The sequence below is a fragment of the Mastacembelus armatus genome, chromosome 20 (assembly GCF_900324485.2).
Source record: "Mastacembelus armatus chromosome 20, fMasArm1.2, whole genome shotgun sequence".
In the NCBI taxonomy this organism is placed as follows: domain Eukaryota; kingdom Metazoa; phylum Chordata; class Actinopteri; order Synbranchiformes; family Mastacembelidae; genus Mastacembelus; species Mastacembelus armatus.
In genome coordinates, this window is record NC_046652.1 from 4,650,977 (window position 1) to 4,673,406 (window position 22,430).

Sequence of the window (22,430 nt, forward strand, 5' to 3'; positions counted from 1 at the left end):
TTCATGTCTGCTGTATCCACATTTTCCCAGCTGGCCCTGACACTAAGCAGGGAAAGTCTCTAACTCAAGCCTTATTCCTTCAGTTTTAGGTTACTGCCGCCCCCTCACAGTCTTTTCTGTCTGTCTGTCTGTGTGTGCTTGCTATGACTACTTAAAGTTGTTTCATTTCCATCCTTCTCAGTTTTCCTTTTCTTCCTGCTCAGGTGACAGTGCTTCAGGGTGAAGTGAGACATTTGAACCACGAGGTCAAAGGACACCAAGAAGAGACCTTTCAATTAAGCAAAAAGGTCTTGGATATTGAGCACCTTAAGGAACAGGCAGAGAATAAAAAACAGCAGCTACACAATCAACTTTATATTAGTCAGCAACAGGTAAGAAACAATTCCCTTCTCTCTCCTCCACCTCCCCTGCAGGTGAAATCTATAGATCAGATGTCCCACCTAGAAACTGCAAAACAGACTCACAAGATTTGAGACAAAGAAGTGTCCCACTTCACAGCTGGCTGAAGCAGAACAAATCTGAGCTCATCCAAATACAGAGCAGGATTGAGAGTCAGAGGTCACAGTGCTCAAGGACAGTTGAAGTAAGAAGCTCATAGCTGCAGAAAAGGCAAGTTTCTTGTATGTTCAGTTGTTAATCAGTTGATTCACAATCCTACAGAAAAACAATTTATTGTGTTAATCTAGTAAACAACAAAAAAAGAAAAAAATCATATGCACTTAGGCAACTGAGAGCGAGTGATCTAAATCACAGTAGACAATCAAGCAGTCTTCTGCCAGGAACAACAGTCTGACCCGTTTACAGCAGACAAGCTTTATTTTGCCGTCAACTTACATACATCACCATCTACATCATCTGAATTACCAAATAAGACAAGATGACACCCATGTTTGTCAACCTCTCACATCTAATCGGACCCAAGCATAAATACAGGCAGCAGAACATAGACAAGTGATTCAAAAAAAGAAGAGGAGAATATAGTTATGAACCGAGAGCTGAGTAGCGCAGTCAGGTGACAGGCACAAATACTCAAATGGCAGGCGAAATAAGGTCCGTCAGGTCATGAGGGTCAAAGCGATGTGTTTTCTATCATGTTTAATGAGAGTTGTTTGTTTCCCCAAAGCACAAGCTCCTGATTATAGTCACAAGAAAGCCATGGTGTTCCCATTAAGCCTTGTTATGAGTCCTTTCATCCGCCAACAGAAAAAAAATGTTAAATCCACCATTAGTGTGGGGTAGTGGATACATTAAAGGGAAAGAAATGTCATGGCAGATGGGATGAAAGTAACAGAGAGATAAAGTTGACAAATATAATTTTATGTTGTGAGTGTTGCGTAGTATGACTTTAATGTATATTGGCTAAGCCTGGGTAAAACATTTACCTTCACACTAACAAAAACATGTATTCTACATGTACTGAATCATTGGTTTTAAACAGTCCACACCTACACAGTACTCATCTCCTCTGGTTTATGTTTCCTTCCCCCTTTGCATGAGCAGGTTTTCTACTCAGTCATGCCACTGTCTACCCAGTGTTAGTCTTAGATGGTCCCAGTTAATCCCTGGTTAAACCAAGATGCGGTGAACCACTGAAATCTAACTAGTTGGCTGTCATTAGTTGTAAGCCCTCATGTTCTGATCCAGATTACAGTGGGATTAATGTGGATGAACTCAAGCTGAGTGTTAGAGTGGGTTTAACTTTCTCAACCTCTTCCCTTGAAAGGTGAGCTATGGTAGGATTCCTAGCGTAACACCAGGATTAAGTCTGGTTTCACTTCCTAGGTTCCTCTTTCATTATGACAAAGGTTACTGTAGAGCAGCACAGTACATTGCGCCATGTTAGTCAGACTACCATATGTCTTTTTTTTCTCTATTTGTTTCTGGCACATTAAGTCATTAAAAAAAAAAAGAGGTCTTTAGTCCTGTTAGTAAACCCGCAGTCTAAAATTCTGCCATTGTCCTTTTCACTATGTGTAATTGGCAGCTAAGAGAGACCCAATTAGCGGCTCATTCAGTGAAGGAAGAGCTAGCTGAATTGGAACGGCAGTACCAGGAAAGGGTTGGTCAATGGGAGCGCTCACAGGAGGCTCTTGACCAGTTGACAGATGAGTTCCAGGCCAATCAGAACCTACTGAGGGAGAGTCAGCAAAAAGTGGATCACTTTAAAAGCCAGATGGTATCCATGCAGGAGCAGCTGGACACACTCAAACAACAGGTCAGCACACACATTAACATCTTCACCTTCGATATTCCAGACACAAATGCACATACGGCAATTACATGAATTGTCATTTATCCCTCTGGGCAGATCCTGGATTTTTTAGTACTACTAGTAAACACCTCTGCCTTTTTTACAGTAGTGACATGCTGTCAGTCATGAACCAGTATTAACAGAACATTTACTTTGGCTACATATATTTTTGTGGATGAAGCCTTTATGGGACCTTTCCTGAGTTCTCAAGAAGAAGATCTGGATTACAGGTGTTTAGGTTAACTAAACTGGGTGTCTCTGTATTCTTGCCTGCTCCAGTGATGTGTCAGTGCATGCATCAGTATATTTCTTTGTGTGTGTGTGTGTGTGTGTGTGTCTGTTATTGTACACACGCATATGTGTATGTATGCATATTGTGTGCCTGCGTACAGTGGCATGTGTCACTTAATCTTTTCTCCTTTTTCTTTCTGTTTTATATTTACTACATCAGGCAACAAATAAATCATCTTTATTACAGAGAAATTTAATTTGGATGACCTTAACTGCAGCTGCCAAGGTCAGACAGGCAGAATGTCATTTTAATCCAATCAACTTTAATCTGTTGGTTAGGCTGTTGAAGAATGGCTGTATCTCTGGTCCTTTATTACACTGGCTAATGACTTTGATTGTGAGGCACCTATCAAGAGGTTAGGGAGGTTCTTATGGAGCTTCGTCTGCCTAATTCTCAACCTCAAGTAACTGTCAGGTCCAGCTAACTCTAAAATGCACCCTTTTGTATTTCTAATATAATTGGTGTGGCTCTTTTAACCATCATTTTTGTTTCTGCTGTGGATCAGTAATTGCTTACATTTTGTTGGTTGCAGTGGTTTACAGTGTTTGACTAAAATCACACTATAACAAGAAATAAATATATATAATTATACATATTTTCTTCTTTCTCTCTACCTATTTCACTTGCTAATAGAAAGTGATGTTGGAGCAGGACCTACAGCTATATCAACAGGGTCACTCTCATTCTGACGAGGAGTACCTCAGCCTGGTAAAAGACAGACAGCTGCTGCACAAGGTAATGTTATAAACTGTACTCTTCCTACACATTAAAGTGACATTTTACATATTACACAATATCATTTACACTTAAATTCCAAAATAACAAGTGAGCGATGGAATTGGTTTAAGTTCTTGTAAACATTAATTGCATTTAAATCTTGTTTGTTGCATTAACAAGAAAATTAAGACACACACCATATTACTGATGTCTCTGGGTCTGTTTCAGCGCTGCACTGAGCAGGTTGAGCGCCTCGTGGAGTGTGAAAGAGCTATTCTTCAGATGAAGTCAGAGCTGGAGAGACAGTAATAACAGAGTCTATAAAACTCTCATTCTCCTCTGCTGATCCTGGTTCCTGTCCTTGTCTCTACTCTCATGCCCTTCCCAGCTACTCTTTCCCCTCACCCACTCTCTTGAAAGGCTCCTTACCAAATAGCACGCAACAACATACTATATATTACATGGGATTTCTTTATTTAACTAATACTGTTTACTGCTACTGCATTACTGACAGTAGTCAAGACTGACCAGCCATAAGTTTTTCTCCTCTCCATAGAACCCAAGAAAAAACTGGTCTGAAAAGAGTTCTTGCTGCATCCCACAATACGCATCTGAGCAATCGCAGTCAGATGGAACAGGAAGTGACACGTCTTAAGAAGGAAGTAACACACCTACAGCTTGTATTAGTGGATGCCCAAAAGGTATTAATTTAACATAGCCTGTACCTGCTGTTCTCTAATTTAGAGAGAACCATATTATTTTTAGCCCTCTACTTTGAATTCAGAGGCCTCATCCATTTTCTTTAAATGTTGCTTATGCAAGCATCCCAGGCCAAGAACATCAGCTAGAGATTCAATTCAAGTTCCTAAAGAGGAGTACTCAACCTACCTCTATCGACATCACACACCCACCACTCATATGATTGTCCATCCCTGGCAGAAACAAATTGCCTCACCATTAATTAAAGCACCAAACGGTGCCAAGGCTGGTGTAATTGACTCCAATTAAGAGCTCAATGGGACACTAAATATTCAAATTACTCAAAGTGGTGACTGTAGCCTGGCAGTGTGCCAACTTTGCTGGCAGTCATTGACACATCATTTGTGCGTGTGTGTGTGCGTGTGTGTGTGTGTGAGTACATAGCCCCAAATGTGAAAGTATAAGTAAGCAAAAGTAGAAATTTAATACTACACATTAATTTGTGTATCCTTTGGCAGGCAATGAACATGCCATGCTTATCCAGATCATATACACGCATGTCAAAAATTCTCAAAGACAGGCACAGAGAAATCAGGGAAATTCTAGTATGCCCTCTTCTTGCTGTCAGTTCTTGCCTATTCATTGATTATTCTCCCACATGATGAGTCTGTCTGATGTAACGCCACATGAATTGAAGCCTACGTCTACATTTCTCACATTTTATGTATATACACATTTACAGGCAATTTAGAGTCACCAATTAACCTAATCATCTCCTGTGTGTCAGTGGACTTTGGGAGGAAGCCAGAGTACCTGGGGAAAACCCACGCAGACACAGGGAGATACAGACCCCATACAGAAAGACCTCAGGGTCGAAGGGGATTCAAACTCGAATACCTATTTGCTGTGAGACAACAGTGCTAACCACCACATCATCGTGCCGTCCAGTGTATATTTCTGTTGTAAAGTTTCAGGCCATGCATAAATGAAGACAGGGAAGCAAAACCAAATAAGTGGTCGCTAAAGACATATTTAGGTTCCTTGTGATTCAAAGTGTGATATCCATTCTGCAGAACTAGTAAGAGATTTGATCTGAACAGACATCGTACATGAAAGGTACTGTCACTTCTTCACTGTTTCTCTTGACCTTTATGTTGCAGGTACACGAGGCACTCCATAGGCAGTCAGAGGATGAGCTGGAGGGAGCCAGACAAGAGGTTGTGAGAAGGAGTAGGGAGGTGGACGTACAGAAAGGAGAGGTCCAGAGACTTCAGGACAATCTACAGAAGGAGGAGGAGAAGTTGAGAAGTGCCTTCAGAGAAAAACAGAGCCTGTACACTTACATCAAGCAGCTGAGCCAAGAGCTGGAGGAGCTACATTGCAAGCACCAAGTGACAGGTAGTAATCAATCAATAGATCAGTGAATGACTTTTATCATACTATATTTACAGGGTATATACATACTAACCTTTAAGCTAAATACAACATGGGAACGTGTCCTGTCAGCGATGATGCCAAAAACATTTGCACATACACCAGGGCCATGCAGAGCAAGGAAATAATCAGCTGTCCTCACCAAAAAGTTACAAACTGTTGAAGTCTGTCATTACAAACTGTTGAAGTCTGTCATCATCAACCAGATTCACAAAAGTAAACAGCAGCAAACATACAGAGGCATTAAACACACTTTAAACTCAAACACAACTTGTAGTTGCAGCCTCGGCCAACTGCGTTACTACAGCACCATCAGCACGCCCACTTTCTGCACCTATGACTTTGTACCTGCACAGATAAAAAAGCGTTGTACACGCTAAAAGTCATCATGAGATTTTCTTAGGGTCAGGTTTTCAAATCAGGTTTTATCTTACTCTACTGTGACCCACTATTTGCTTTTCTCTTCTTGTTTGTCTGACAGTCAGATAGCATTGTCCATCAAACACTTATCACATTCTTGAGACATCACACTGTGCACCGGGCATTTGTTGCAGAACCAACAACAGTGCTGTTAATCAGTTAGCTCAAATTATCCATCAGTGGTACAGCAATGTGGTGATTTGGCTGCTAGCTATCTGCACCTAGTGTTAACTGACACACATACACATACACACACACACACACTGTAGTAGAGGTTTGATTTTAATGGTGCTCTGCTTTAGCTGTATGGTAATGATCCGGTTTATGTGTCTGTGTGTATATGTGTGTGTGCACATGCCTGATGGTGGCCTTTGTAGTGGTGTGTCAGTGCACGAACAGCGATGGCTGGGTCTCTCAGAGCCCAGAAATGTCTCATTAAGAATTAACGTACACATCTACAGTCATGGCAGGCAAACACCTCACATATACACACATGGCCATTTCACCCATCTCCCACTGCTTTAATTACCACATACACTCTTGCTCTCTGAGGTACAAATACACACACACACACACACAAAATCACCTATTGTCCGCTGAGAGATGAATCTGAGGTCTCTCTCTGTGGTAGACAGTGGCTAGCTTGCTCAGTGAACACAGCTCATTAACAAGATAGAGACAGAACGACAACGCTGTGTAGTTTGGCCTTTGTCTGTGATCAAAACACATTCCCTCAACTCTATGATTCACACCAAACCACATATTATTCAGCTTTTACCTTCAGCAAATACAATCCACTAATGCAGAGTCTATTGTATTGACTTAAGAAGAATAAAGATGCATTTTTCTAACAAAAGGGGCATTGTTTACGTGGCTATAGCAGTGGCCTGAATAGACTGGGTGAGGAGTCAGTTTGAGAAATTACTATGTCATGAACAAAAGGCCTTTTTATTAACATGAGGCCCTTCCTGAGGTTCTTTCTGTGTTTTAAAAACATCACCTTGATGTTCATTCTTTTTGCTATATGATAACAGTAGATGTGGTCTAGCGCATTGTCAAAATAAGAACTACTGGAAATAAAGTGGCATAAAATAATGAGTACAACCTCATATTGTTGTGTTTTATGTGATAATATTGTCGATAGTCAATATCCATTAATATGCTTTTGGCATTCTGTAAAATGACTAAATTATATATCATTTAAATAGGAATTAACTGAAATATCAACATGGCGTGGCAATAAAATATCAGCTTTAAAAAACAAAAATCAGACTTTTAATTGTTGCTGCCCTGCAAGAAGGACCCAGGATTAAATCCTGTTTGGCCCTGAGTTTGCACAAAACACACATATTTTTGTGATCTCTATCAGAGGATTTTTACTTGTTTCATGATGTGAGATGGACAACCTGTTACCGAAGTCCTACAGTTAACTATATACATAACTATCCTTGGTATTTCATGAATGTTATATTAAAAGTCTCAGGCCAGATATAAGAATGTCAAAGGAGGAAAAAGAAAGAGAGGATAGGGGAATGAGTTTGGACTCAGGCAAGTGTCACATGCATCTGAAGCAACTCAAGGCAGCTGGATTCAATCAGAGTGGATGAGAGGACAAGAAGAAAAGATGGGAAAGAAAGGTTGATTAAAAAGGGGAGAAGCAGTAGGCCTCAGCAAGCAGTTTCTGTATAATTCTCAATTAAGATATCCTTACAAAATAGTGAGTCCAGAGAGCAAATCACTCAACTTAATAAACATGGCTCAAAGAGTGTACTACTGTGTGTACAGTACATATATTGATGTGTGTGACATTGTAGCACTCACAGTATTTGTGAGTAATTTGCAGTAAACACTAAATCCACAGTCCAAGACATCAGCTAGTTTCAAAGAACACATTTGTGGCATGAAACTCTGAGACACATATATAGACAATAAATAGAAAGCTGCAGAGCAGTGAAGATTGTAATTTAATCAGTTTTATAGGAAACTGTATGTGGTATATTCCATACATACTGGCCAGTTGTTTAGGCAAGAGTTTTCATCCACTAACCTGTGAAATTGAAAGGCCTGATGTTTAAAATGTTTAGATTAGATTTGTCTTCTTGCATCTTAAATACAATGTGTTGTAAGGGTAGCTGTAATGTGAAATAAATGCAATGATTTGTGACAACAATTGAAATAACAGCATAAGCAAAAACACAATATCCATATTTCCACACTTCCGCAAAAACAGAAATGTGATATTACCACCCCTCTGTGCTGCTGATGTGTATCTACCTAAAGATGATGAAATCATTTACTGTGTGCATGTGTGTGCGCGCACAAGTATGTGCATATGTGTGTTTGTGTGCTGCTGCGCAATCGGGATCCCTGGACACACACATGCACAGGCCTCTCTCCTCCAATTCACCTCTATTACTAGCTATAATCCCATTTCACACTCTATCGATCCCCAAAACTGTTGTTCACCGGAACCAGCAGCAAACACTGGCATTTCTCCCCATCATTTCACCACCATTGTTCTTTATTACACAAAGTCCCCCTTTGCCTCAGATCAAACTCAGCCCTGCTGAAATATGAATTATAAATGTATGGCTAATAAAAGAGAAGGGGGAGAAAAGAGAGAGAGAAGAGGGAGAGAGATGGAGAGAAGTGGTTGGTAGAAACATCAGAGAAAATGACTCCTTTACAAGAGTCTATTGATCAGTTTCTATCAAAGGGGGATGTCAGACATGAGATTACCTGGCAGTTTGAGCATTAGGTGCCGTGTGTTATAGCCCCAGGCCCTTGTACCACTGCCAGAGGATTGTAAATAAACCAGAGAGGAGAGAGCAGGAGGGGAGTGTGTTGGGGTGTATGTGTGTGTGAGTTTTAGATTCTATGTTGTGTGTTAGTCTTTGTCTTCATAAGTGTTCGCTGTTGTGTGCATATTATTTTTTTTTTACTCTGCGGTGTATTTGTGTGCATGACGGTGTGCGGCTGTGCACTTGCACCTTTTCGCTTATACCCAAAAGCAGTGTTGCAAGCCCATGAAACTTCAGAAGAGAGAGAAAGAGTCTTGGGAGGCTTTGGGACATCTCTCGGGAGCACCTTAGCCTGTATGAATCCCCCAACAAAGCCAAAGGAAGCTCCTATGAAGCCTTATGAAGCTTTTATGATGGCCAGGCAGGGCCCAGCCTAGCCCCAACCACTGATTCAGGGTTAGCTGGGTTTTCATCCTTCTCATGTTAAAGGTTAGCTCTGAGAGTGGTTTAATCTGACCACAGATCTGTGATTATAGCTGATGTTGTATGATAGTCTTTGAAGTTCATATGAAGGCAATGAATGGGGGAGATTGAGAGAGAGTTAGATTATGGACTAATGTCATACCTTAAGCTGTGAACCGAGTATAAAAGAGTCAAGAAAGTGACAGCGTTGGGGACCTAGGTTGCTGGTTCTTAGATTGTGGACTAATGTCATAGTTTAACTCATGGAGCCACTAAAAAATGGCTGTACAACTTAGAATATGGGCCGCTGTTCTTCCTTTAGATAGAAGCATTAAATGATCCAGAAACCTCTGCGGATCATCATTTTAGCTTCTGTAAACATAAAGCTAATCTGATTTGTTTTTCTAAAGTAAATACCTGCTGTAAATCTATATGTTTGCTGTATTTGTTTGTATGTCTATGTATTGTTTTTCTTGTTTAATTTAACTACTAGAGCACCTTTTTACTTATGTTTGTGTGTGCGTGTATATATGTGTGTGTGTAGTTGTATTTCTAGGACCATTTTGAGCATAATTCTATCAGAGTGAGGACATTTTGGCCACTCCTCACTTTTTCTTGTTTGAGGGTTAACACTTGTTTTTAGGGTAAATGGTAGAATTAGGTTTAGGTTATGGTAAGGCTGGAGGTTAGGCATTTAGTTGCGATGATTAAGGTTAGGGTACGTTTCTGAGGAATACATTATGTTTCGTTACAAAAATAGAACTACAAGCGTGTGTGTTTGTGTACTTCAGAGTTGTGTATGTGTGTGCACCTCTGCCAATGTGTGTTTAGGTGCGAATAGGAAAGCCTGTGTAAATGGTCAGTCTATGCAGCGAGTGCTTTCTGTGGCCTCCACTGGCAGAAGGTGTCACTCAGGTCACCTCCAAACTAATGTGAATTTGTTCCATATCTCAACTTTTCACATTTTTATTTAATTGATTATTGAGATTCAAAGAAAACTCATCTTGAGTCTCAGTAAAACAACAAAGGTAGGGCGCATGCACGTACATACACACACAAGTAGAAGTGTTTGTGCATCATTAAATATTTAGCAATTCCAGCTTCTGTTTCAATTTTCCTTGGGCTTCAGTTTAAATAGTTTTGATGCTGCAAAACCATAAATTAATAATAGTTTTATTAAATGTAGATTTACTTTTATTTCTTTTTTGTCTGGTATTGGTTTTAGCTTTCCCCTATTCAATCTGTACACAACAGCCATTACAGCGTGGTACATGGCCCTAAAAGCAATACAGAAACACACTAAACATTTCTCTATTTCTTTTTCACAGACTAAAATACACATGCACATCCACAAAGTCAAGGTCCTTCACGTAAATATTCAACACACACTCACACATACACATACTCAGGAGCATGCACGCCTCTACATATTCAGTGCACACAGCTTCTCAATATTCACTAGCCTTGGCCACCGATGGCTGACAGTTTATGTTATATTCAATGAATACTGAATTTAGTGAAAAGGTTTTAAGACCTATGAAGAAACATTGACTCACAAAACAGCATACATACAAAAAAGGGGGAAGGAAGCAACCCCTAAATTTTAAACTCAACCTGAAAAGGGTCTGCAAAAGCAAACCTAACCCAAGAAACCTGACTAGTGGTTTATTATGCATCTGCTCAATGTGCTAGACTATTAAGTGTAGGACAATGGGCTTTTATTGCATGTAGACGGAAGAGAGGGCTGAAACGGGAATGTTATTGAAGGGCTGCAGTCAGGAGTGCTAACCTAAGCGGCTTGCTCAAGGTAAAGAGTGCCATCTATTGACAAAGTCAGGGAGCACTTCTTTTGTCTCAACAAAAGGGCTACTGACTGAAGTGTACGCATTGCAATACATTCATTCCTTCCTTCTCCATCTATGAAAGGCATTCAGTGCCTCTTCTGTGACAGAGGTCTTCGCTTTTCTTTGAAGGTGACCCAGAGTTCATATTTTTCCACTGATGCTGAACTGGACATGACTCAATAATCAACTCTATGAATGTATGTTTTGTAAATCATTGCATTAACCTTGGTCTCCTGGAACATGTGAAGCACTCTTTAATTCTTTACTCATGTTGCTTTTTTTCTATGAATAAAAAACAATATCAACCCAGCCTTAAGAACTGCATCAATTTTATTATCTCAACTGGAAAATGTCTTTTTTGGCATATGCCCATTTGAATTAAGACTTCTCTATAATGAATCTTAGCAAAGAGTGTCTGAAGTGAACTGTTGCTCTTTATCTCACACTTTATTTCTCTCTCTTCTGCTCAGTGGAGGTGTTGGCAGCCCATGCAGAAAAGGCAAGGCAAATGGAGGGGTGCCTGAATGAGGGAAAGCTAGCAGAGGAGAAAATAAGGTAAGAAAGAAGAGAGGGAAAGAAGCTTCCTCTCTTATCCCAATTTTTTCATCATCACAAGTGTTAGCTCAGTAATCAAAAACATTTTGCTGTTTACATATGGCCTACATTAGGCTGAACAAAATACGTACATTGTTTAAGAAAATGTACAAAGAAAAATCACCAATTTTTTTGATCTATTATAGATTAAAGTACAATATGTCTAAGGATACATGTTGATGGGACCCAGTAGATAAGCAGATGTGAGGCCATGTGAGGGTCAGAGTTCATAGGTGAGGCCCTTGATTGACCCCTGTGTGTTACCAAGTCTGCGGTGATGACATCAGCAAGCGTGTATCACCCAGTAGAGAGTGTGTTTGTGTGTGTCTGTTTATGTACACATAGTTGTGGTTGTGGCTTTGGCTTCACATGATCTCACTGCAATGGGAGTTTCTTGGTTAAGTTGAGCCATGGAACATTTTCATTGTCAATGACGATGGAGACATGGAGACTTCATAGGTTACATTTTGAATTATTGCATTTTATTACATTTAAACCAATTCTAGGTATTGGATGGTAGAACAATTGCTGTGTCTGCATATTATATCCATTTGCAGAATCATGCTGTTTACTGTTAACCCAGTATTATCTAATAACTGCAAAGACATGAAAGGTATTTAAGCAACAACACCATACTAATGACTTCCATCTGTGCTGTGGGAAATCCCCTCCTTTCTCCACAGGATGCCTCCTCTCTTTCTTTCCTTTCTCTCTCTCACTCCGTTCATCCTGTCGTGTTCTCGATGGACCAATCTATCAAGCATTTTCTTTCCCCTTTGTTTGGGCTGTTCTGCTTCTGGTTATAGTTTTTACTACCACTACTACTTTCTCTATTAAAAACTGTTCAGGTCATTGCTAAAACATTTATTCAATTATTGTGTGTGTTACACAAAGACAGAGACACATAGTAGACAGTCATTTATTCCTTTTATATATTTTGGAATTTAAATATGAAATCTTAAATCTCATTATTATTAAAGAAATATTAAAATACCATGATGTTAAGGTTAGCTTTCTCCTATAATTCTGTGATGAATACCATTAAAACAAAAACTGTGGCATCTCAGCAGCGTATTGCTGGCCTGCACATTTGAGACACTGACCATGAAACTGCAATGTTCCTCCCAGTTCAAGTACATCTTTTTAGCATGTCGGTATTTATCTCTTATACTTTTAATTTAATAACTTTCTACAATCCCTTATCAAATAAAGATAAAAAGATAGAAGTGACTCAAAAATAAATACCTTTGGGTTAAAAGTATTTGTAAATTAATCATTTGATAAAAAATTGGCAAAATTGGATATATTGTAATTTTGAAATTTCACACAAAATACTTTGTGCTGAGCCTATGGTATACTAACTTCACATCACTGTCTCAAAATTTTTACCTTTAAAAGGCATGAATATTTTTTACTATTCATGAGCTTGTAATTTATCTTTTTTATACTGTCCTTTTAGAGGTGTGGGTCAACAGTGGGGGTGGTTTGTTTTGGTTTGTGTGCATATGACTGTGGAGGAGTGTTGAGGCTCACTGAGTGGCCGAGCCGAGGCTGTGGAGGGAGGTTTGTGGAAATGGTAATCATTTGTTGTATTGATCCCGCTGTAGCCAGGGCAGCCAGCACACACATCTCACTCACACGTATGTATACGCACACACACACACACACACACACACACTCAAAGACACTAACTGACTCATTCACATAAGCGCACAGTTACGTGGCACGAATAGACCCCTTCATATTGATCCCCTTCACATTCTCTTAGCTCAGCTGCCACACACTCTCACACATACATACACACACATTCTTAAACTTTCTGGACCTATGTTAAACACTCCCATAGGTCTGGATTTTCAAAAAACTTGATAGAGTAATTAAATGCTTGCAATATGTCTCTGAGGTGTTTGTTTTGTGTGCAATTTACAGTATCAATGTGATGTACTTGTAAACACATTTAAGATGTTGGGACATCTAATAAAAAGAGCTTGATTTGTATTTGATTTTGATCTTATTTCAGTGAAAAAAAACTTCCATTGTTTATGACTGTATGTGCAGATCAATGGCTATAAGGCTGGAGACGGAGGTGACAGATCTCAGGAAGAACCTTCAGCAGGCTGTCAATCAGAAACTCAAGGCAGAGAAAGAAAAACAGGATGCACAGGACCAGGTAAATAAATGCACACTAGACCTGAGTGATTTAGCCTCTGTAAATAATTCAGAGTGTTTGTTTATAGGAGCTTAGGGCACAGGCGATGTGTTGATTATCTAAACCATTAAGATACCGTACAAACAGAAGGCTATGCCAGTTTCACAACTTAATATAATTGTAGTGTAATTATCTGATCCTTTTTTTTGGTCTGTGTATTGATTTTTGTTGGTGATCCTACTCATTTTTGTGGGATAAAGAAATGTTTAAGCCAGGTCTACTGTACCACACTGCTGCACACATGTTAAGGTTTTCTCTCCTCTCCTCTGATGCCCTCCAAAGTTCCCCCACCCCCTACCTTTTTGATGATTAGTGGCATATATCCAGTGCTAGAGCCCGGATTATCTTGTCCAACAGAGGGAAGGGTGTATGTGGGACCTAAACCTGGCAAGGTGATTTGGAGCGTTAATTCCTGGGTGTAATATTCCCTGATATTCCCTAATGTTCTGTCTGGGAGCGTGGGGGAACCTCAGGGGAGAGCAGTTGTCAGAGCTGAGCCGCCGCTGTACAAAGGCAGAATGGATAATTAAGGGTAAAACCAGGACGGTGAAGTGCTGTTCATTTAGATTCGACAAACTTTGATTTCAGTCTTTAAAGTCCTTGCAACATGGTGCTCTCTCTCAGATCCTGATTTTGCATTTTATTCTTTTTTATGCTCCTCCTCTCCTCACTCTTTCTCACTTCCTCTTTCTCACTCCTGTTCTCTGGCCTCCATGCTCTCATTCGTTTTCAGTCACTCTCCCACACCTTGTAATCTTTTTCACTATGTCCTTTTGAATAATGCAACACTCAAAATATGGCTGTCCTTATTTTATCTTAACATTAGTGCACTAATGCACTAGATTTTGACAGTAGTGATTTCACAGTAGCCAGTAAGACACTGATTTAAGTCAGTTGATTGGACTGTGAGTAGCCAAGCCACTACTTGCGAAATGTTCCCTGGACTGAAGCCAGGGTAGTTAAATTGTTGATGTGGTTGCACTCAGTGTCTGAATATTAAAAAACAAGTTTTATGGTATTTATATATATATTAGAAATTACATTAAAAATTGCTTTTTATATTACAAATACATAGAAAAATTTAAAATACGAAATCTAAAATCTAACTGTAATACTTTATTATTCATCAGTAAAACCCTTCAGGAACTTGAACATAAATAATGAATTATTTTAATTACACTTACACTTAAAAGATGGTTTAAATAGTTAATTTGTTTAACAGATTTTGCTTTAGGATCTTTATGCTAAGCTAAGCTAACAAGCGGCTGGCTGTGTCCTCTTATTTGATGAACGAATATAAGAGAGTGACACATAAAGGAAGCGAATAAGTATATTTCCAAAAACAGCAAACTATTCCTTCAAGGCACCAATACCACAGTCTCTGTGATCGTAAAGTCTGTTGTACCACGCCCTGTCAAATACTGTTAATCAGTGTATTAACTAGGGAAATTCAGAAACCTATCACTAGTCTGGCTTTTGTTTGGATGATTAAAATATAGTAAAAGATTTGGTTATAATGTTGTTTAAAGTCCAAGAAGTGATATTGATCTATTTAAAGATCCTAAAATCTTTACTGATTTTTAGTTATTCATTGAAGTAGTTTTATACTTTTTAGTAGTAAACTGTTCGGCAGCATGTGTGTTTGTGTACTTAAATGTGTCTGTATACCTTTGTGTACAATAAGTGTAGTTGCTGGCAAGCTCCTGAATTCATACACAACATTTCCCCTTTGCATTCCTGCTGTCTTCCATCATCTCAGCAACAGATGAGCTTTTCAATGGATTTGACTCCAAAAAGTGCTTAAACGCCAGTGTGATGGCCATTTTGACTAGGACTCCTTCATTAGGTCCCAATCTGTGTTATTGACCAGCAGAAGATGAATTATCCGCCGCTGAAAAAAATCAAAGGGTATGAAATGGTAAATGGTACACTACAGTGGCCTATAGAGGAAATCTATATTACAAATTGCCTCGGTGCACAGTAGCTGAACCTCAGATAGCTCTGTCATTTTCTGTGTGTATATCTTATATTTCTGTGTGTGTGTGTGTTTATGGTACATGAGAAGTCTTGTTTGTGCTTTCCGGGTCTCTTTAGTGTCTGTTAAAGAAAAGGATGTCCATGTTATTGCCTGGTCAACTATGTGCTTACATATATGCCACTCATGTGGGGCAGTCGTGGCCTAATGGATAGAGAGTCGGACTTGTAAACTGAGAGTTACGGGTTTGAGTCTCAGGATTGGCAGGAATTGTGGGGCCACCTTCAATACCACGACTGAGGTGAGACCTTTGAGCAAGGCACCGAACCCCCAACTGCTCTCCACTGCTCTGTATGTGTGTGTGTTAACTTTGGGTGGGTAATTCAATTTCCCCATTGTGGGACAAATAAGAGTAAAGAACTTAACAGAAGCCTGACTAGCTCAGTTGGTAGAGCATGAAACTCTTAATCTCAGGAAACTCTTAATCTCAGGATCATGGGTTCGAGCCCCATATTGGAATTTCACTGTGCGTGGAGGCAGTCGTGGCCTAATGGATAGGGAGTCAGACTTATAACCTGAAAATTGCAGGTTTGAGTCTCAGGACTGGCAGGAATTGTTGGTGGGACAGAGTGAATAGCCACCACGCTGTCCACCTTCAATACCAAGATTGAGGTGAGACCCCCCCAGACCCCCAACTGCTCCCCGGGTGCCGTGGCACTGGGTGTGTGTTCACAGTGTTGTGTTCACTGCTGTGTGTGTGTGTACTTTGGGTGGTAATGGAATTTCCCCATTGTGGGACTAATAAGGGTAATAACTTAAACAGTACACACACATATTCTCATGTTTAACACTGACTGAAATTTGTTTTCCTAAAATCACTTACACTAACCTAAACTATAAACATTACTTCCCTACCTCTAACCTCTACAATAATCTTAAACAAAGCTTCCCCCCTAAAATTCTGTGATTTACATAGTGGAGACCACCAGCTCATCAGCATAAAGCCCCCTAATGTGAGTGTGCAAACATATTTTCATAAGCACTAACTGAGGAAACACATATACACAAACATACTTGTACTTTTGTCTTTGTGAGGACACACAATTGACATGATGCATCCCCTAATCCCTTACCCCGAACCAGTTTTTTTCTGCAGGGCCCCTGCTTTTTTTTTTTGTTAATTCTGGTGAAGCCAGGGGCGATATACTGTACGTCTCGTCGTATTTTCTTGTATGTGCTTTAGAAGCTTTGCTTTGAGTTGATGAAGACTGCTGTAATGTTTAGCAGGGAGCCCTTTCACCTACTTGTCCCTTCGCACCACCAGTAGGAACACTGAAGTAACATAAGCTGGTTGATGGTTGCTATAGGAACATCAATTTTGCACAACATTCAACAACGTTAGCGAAAAGATTCACGTTTCTTCTCTCTGAAATTTCTGAAGGTTGCCCGTGGTTTGACGTATCAGCATAAACATACGTCATTCGTGGTTCCTATTTTACTGAACAGTCGCCTGAAACAGCATTTTAAGATGTATTATAATTCTCAGTTACTGCGGTACCTACACAAAAAGGGGAACTTCTTCCATTCATTCTATGAATTTGAATAAGTTTGAATAAGTGCTTTATGTTATGCTGTGAGTGCTAAAGTATGGCTCCCTGCAACCCCACACTTTGGGAAACCACTTCCCTAGCCTCATAAATAAATGCCTAATCCTGACCCTTATCCTAACATTAACCCTAGAAGCAAGTTAGTCTTTACACTCAAACAGGAGTCTGGAAAATAAAGACTTACCAAAATGCCCTCACTCCTATGATATTATGCTAAAATGGTCCTCCTAAAGATAGAAGTATAAGTACACACACGCTTTATTTATCCTCTGCATGAGTCCAGTTCAAATACAAGCCATGGTAAGCATGAGGCATGTTTTTGTGACTGATCAGATCATTCGTTCCTACATTTCCCTCTCGCTCAGTGTCTACCACACACAGTAACACACACATATAATCAGTCATTAGTGCCTACCACAAAGGAGTAAAAGTAGTGAAGTAAAAGATTTCAAACAGTGTTAATGAGAATTTACACGCTTTAGCAAAATTGTATAAGTGTGTTATGATCAGAGATATTGTTGAAACCCTTTACAATTTCTGATGTCATCAATACAATTAGACAGAAGTCTGGTCTTTATTTAGGTATACTGCATATGTTTGCACAGTAGTTGGACATTAGTGTGACCAAAAAAAAAAAAAATCAATTTGTATCAGCCTCTGCTGTTTTCTTTACTACTCCAGCAGTGATAGACAGTGACAGCTGGCCAACCTTTCTGTTATCTTCTCTGGTCTATAGCATAATGTACATCTTTAGTGTGTTTGTTTTTATTTACAATGTGGCTGTGTGAGTGAACTAAACAAAAATGAGTGTGTAGTGTTTTCATTGTGGTGATGCTAGATAGAGTTGGTCTAATCTGTTCACTGATCTCATTCATTACAGCCAATAGTAGCTCCAAGCCTGGACTAATTAGCTTTGAATGAACCATGGTAGATCACTGTTTTTACACATGGAGAATGGAGAAATGAGAACAGACAAATGAAGCTCATTTGTTTAGTTGATGAATCAAGAGAAGTGGTCTAATTGTGTGACTGTTTAACCATGAAAAGGACTTTGTGTTTGTTCGATGTATGCATGCATGTGTGTCCTTGTGTCCCATCACATCAAATTAGGGTATGAAGCTGTAATCAATTGGGGACAGAGAAACCAACCATGTTTTGTTTTGTTTGTTTTGCTTTATTTTTCCCCTGTTTAACTTCACGTGTTGCTTTTAGCTTGCTTCTTTCACTAAAGGCTCTATGTGTATGTGCACAGAAGCAGATGCTGCTGTATGGAAAAGTCATTGGGCATATAAGGCACACCTTATTTACTGTGTGTTTCTGACCTTGATCTTCACAACACTTGAAGAGTGAGTGAAAATAAGCCTTTATACCTGCCACTCGTTTAACATATTTATTTAAGAAGTAAATAAGATTGCTATTAGTACAGTTTCACATTAGCTGCAAGTTTTAGTCTATTAGCTCTTCAAATACTTCAAAAGAGCTGTGAATTATGACCTGAAAGTCATTCAAAGTCATTGTAGTTGCAGAACCAAAGAATAAAGACTAGTTCGCTTAAAGTGATATGATTAATAACACTGAAATGGAAGCTTAGGAAAATACGTTTGGTTTTCATTTCAACATTTTTCTGCAGCTGGATACTTTTTGTCCTTTCCATATTCTAGTTAGGATATAAAATGTACGAGCACACATTTTAGTCCTTATCATGCCCTACTAACTATAGAAATGCGTCTGTCCTAGAGAACCTGTAATGTTATATTGTAAGTGAATGTGATGCTTTTTAATAGTCAGCATTGTTGAGTTTTAGGCTAATTGCTCTACATATAAATCATGTGGAAAATCATTATATATAAACATGTCCTATCACTAGATATAATTTTAATGCCAACCATTTTATTAAAGTGCTGAAAAAATAAAGAGTATAAAATGCACTGTGCGTACTCTGTGTTACAGTTCATAACAAGGCTACAGATTATTTCCACTGTTGCTGTAGTAGCTCATTACTGAACAATATATCAACAATAATACCCTGCATTTGTTCCTTTGTGTTGCTGCTTGAACACTGGTCACCTGAATAGCTAAATCCTGGCCACCCTGCCAAATGGAAATCCAACAAATCCCAGGCCACATTTCTAGCTTTCTGTTGTTGTTTCCAACAAACATTTCATCACACTGTATTTTTTCTTCAGTACTTCTGCTGTAGTGCTTTAATATCATGAACTAACCAACATCTACTAATGCAGCAATAATAGCCTAGACTAGCACTATCGAATTTAAGTACGTCTAAGACAGGGCATTGTTTTTCTTTGTTTGTTGTTTTGTCTTTATTAGTTTTTTTTTGTTTTTTTTATAAAGCCCTAGCACTGACAAGAATAGGATTTAATTTAGAAAATGTCTGATAAAAAACAGTAAAAGTAAAGAAGTGTTCCTGCCATTCAGTGCTATGAACACATTTTGGTCTGTACCAGAAAGTATCCTAAATTACAGCTACACATTTCTTGCACAGAACAAAAGGATACCTTCTACTCTATAGGGGAGTTTCATCTTGCAGGGAAGTGGCAAAGAAACGTTTTCTCCGACTGGTAATGTAGTTGTGCTCATGCAGGCTAGATGCAAGATAGGGGATTCCAGAAATGGCAGCTACTGATAAACAACCCAGCAGCATGCATAGGACAGTATGTGATGAAAGGACTCGGAAAGGAGTCAGGCCATGCAGCAGCAGATGAAGGTAATTAAAGAAACCATCATCAGCATCATTAATATGCTAGATCTGCTGTGGCCTAGTGACTAGACTAATGGAGAACATGTCATCATCTTCACCATTAGGGAAAGCGGGACACATAAACACACGCACATACGATCGTAATGTTAGGTCACGCCATGATTATCACCATTAAGCCTAGAGTGAGAAGACCTGCTTAGGAAACCTCATTCTCTCCTGCCATCACACACACACACACACACACACACACACACTTGTAGATCTTTAATTCAGACCCTGTGAGTGATAAGTATGCATATTTAAGTGATGTCAGGCATGTTGGGTCTTTTAATTAGACAGAACGAATGAATGTTTTATAAAAATGTGTTTAACAATAAATGTGTTCATTAATTTGATCAGAGGGTGTGCTCTGATGAGCTGAGTGGAACAGAGTAATGGGTCGTATTCAGCTCTGGCAGTTTTATGGTGATGATAGCAACAACCAGACTATCTTTTTGGTATCTTTTCATCTCATCCTCATGTTCCTCTCTTTACCCAAGTTCACTTTAAATTATGTTTTTTCTACAACCTTGGACAGTTTGGTCTGTTTTTGTCTAGTACACATAATTGGCAGTGTGATATTAGTTCACAGAAAATCCATTAAATGTGAAAGGCCCTGCAATTTTTTTTCCTGCGTGTAAGTAGGTGTTGTGATTTCTCATGAAAGTTCATTCCGATGTATAAGTTCAGAAAAAGCACTGTCCATCTGGTCAGTGAAAAGCATGGCATTGGACTGGACAGTTCTTTTTTATTTTTATAGAAACTAAAAATGATGAATACTGTTGCAAGAGGGTAGGGAAGGTTAAGTGTGTTCCAAATGCATTGTGTTGCCCCTTTTATTCCCATCCATCATGTGCTAAAATATTTGTGTAACAAAACCAATCTAAATGTTAAGCATGTATGCTTTTTTACCCCCCGCCCCCCACCTCTTGCAATCTCATGTCCCACCTACTGTCATTTTTTTTTTTCTAAATGTCCCTCCCTTTCTGACACTCTCCCCCTTTTTCTCACACACCCTTTAACTGCCTCCCTTGACACTGGTGGAAACAGAGTGATGCTGTGTAATTTAGTCCTAATCACAACATCAGACTTGCGCTGCGATTTACATCCCTCCACCAGCCGAGGCAGTCAGACAGTCAGGAGGGAGATGTTAATATGAGACCACAGGTAATTACTGCCATTACAGCTCACCGCAGTTCCAACCAGTGTGTGCATGTGTGTATGTGTGCTCGTGCATGTAGAGGTGTGTGCACTGGTATTGTGAGTGTGAGTGATCTTTTAGCTTTAGACTGGTACAGTTTGAATTTCTTGTGTATACAGTTATAATTGGTGTATTAACTCAGAGTTCTGGCCAATCAGTTCACTACAGGACTTCCTTCATATGGAGATATGTCGATGCCTGAGACTGGAATTAAATCACAAACAATTACAATCAATGTTCTGAATCTTTACTCTTCAAAATTGAATAATTTGCTGGAGGTGGTTTCATTGGTCACAGTTTTTCTACAGTGCCCCATTTGTTGAAATTCAGCCAAGTTTAATTCTTCATCATATTATGAAATTTGAATTATTATGTGTCATTGTCGTCACAACCTCCTTTTCACAACTACGTGATGTCATATGATGTTCTTCTGTTTTTGCATGTTGGGTTGCATGTAACCAAACATGGCTGCACCTAGTGAGAAACTGCCTGAACCAGTGAGAAACCGTATTGCGACATGTCATAAAAACGAACGTCTACAAGAGTTCCAGCAGGGTTTATGAGGTGGAGGAAGAGCCCTGTAGGTGCAGTGGGCATCCATAAAAACGATGTTACGCACAATTCATGATTTACACAACCTTGCATTAAAAAACAGACATGTACATGCCCCTAACTTACTTCAAACACATTAACAAACACTGGGTATAAGGTAGTATAATTTAACATCAGCATGAACTGCAGTCTCTAAAATGACCATATGGTTGAATGAATACCTGTTTAAGACTCACATCACATCAACATGATGATATACATACAGTCACACAGACATATGCACAGAGTACACCTCACACAGCAGTTGATATTTTGGCATTTAAAGTAATCATATGACATTTTTGGATATCTAAATGATGACCCACATGTTGGAAACTTTTTTCATGTCTTTTTGGGAAGATATTATAGTAATCAAGGTGTTTCCAAGGTGATAAGAATAATGTGTCAGGGTCCTCAGAGTTTAGGCCTGCAAAGGTCCTGCCTGATAAGCAGCAAGAAAAAGTCAGCAGTTTGGCCAGTGCCATCCCATTTGTGTTTTCATCTCACACCTGTTTTCTCTTCTATCCAATCTTGCCTTCAGTCTTGTGCCCCCATCCCCCATCTTTCTTTCTTTGCACCTGCTTAATACCTGCTATTTATACCCGCACCTGGAAATACCACCTCTTTCATCCTCC

General features: G+C 39.3%; 1 protein-coding gene across 5 annotated transcripts in view; it reads left to right on the forward strand.

The window, feature by feature from the left end:
- Positions 1-22,430, forward strand: part of pmfbp1 (polyamine modulated factor 1 binding protein 1) — a 93,203-nt gene that overhangs the window by 59,346 nt on the left and 11,427 nt on the right. For all 5 annotated transcript variants that reach the window (XM_026292825.1, XM_026292826.1, XM_026292827.1 and 2 more), the window contains 8 exons: positions 204-371; positions 1,985-2,215; positions 3,177-3,278; positions 3,489-3,565; positions 3,817-3,961; positions 5,120-5,357; positions 11,331-11,415; positions 13,513-13,624. In XM_026292825.1, the coding sequence (XP_026148610.1) occupies positions 204-371; positions 1,985-2,215; positions 3,177-3,278; positions 3,489-3,565; positions 3,817-3,961; positions 5,120-5,357; positions 11,331-11,415; positions 13,513-13,624 (1,158 nt within the window). The remainder of the gene's footprint in view (positions 1-203; positions 372-1,984; positions 2,216-3,176; positions 3,279-3,488; positions 3,566-3,816; positions 3,962-5,119; positions 5,358-11,330; positions 11,416-13,512; positions 13,625-22,430) is intronic.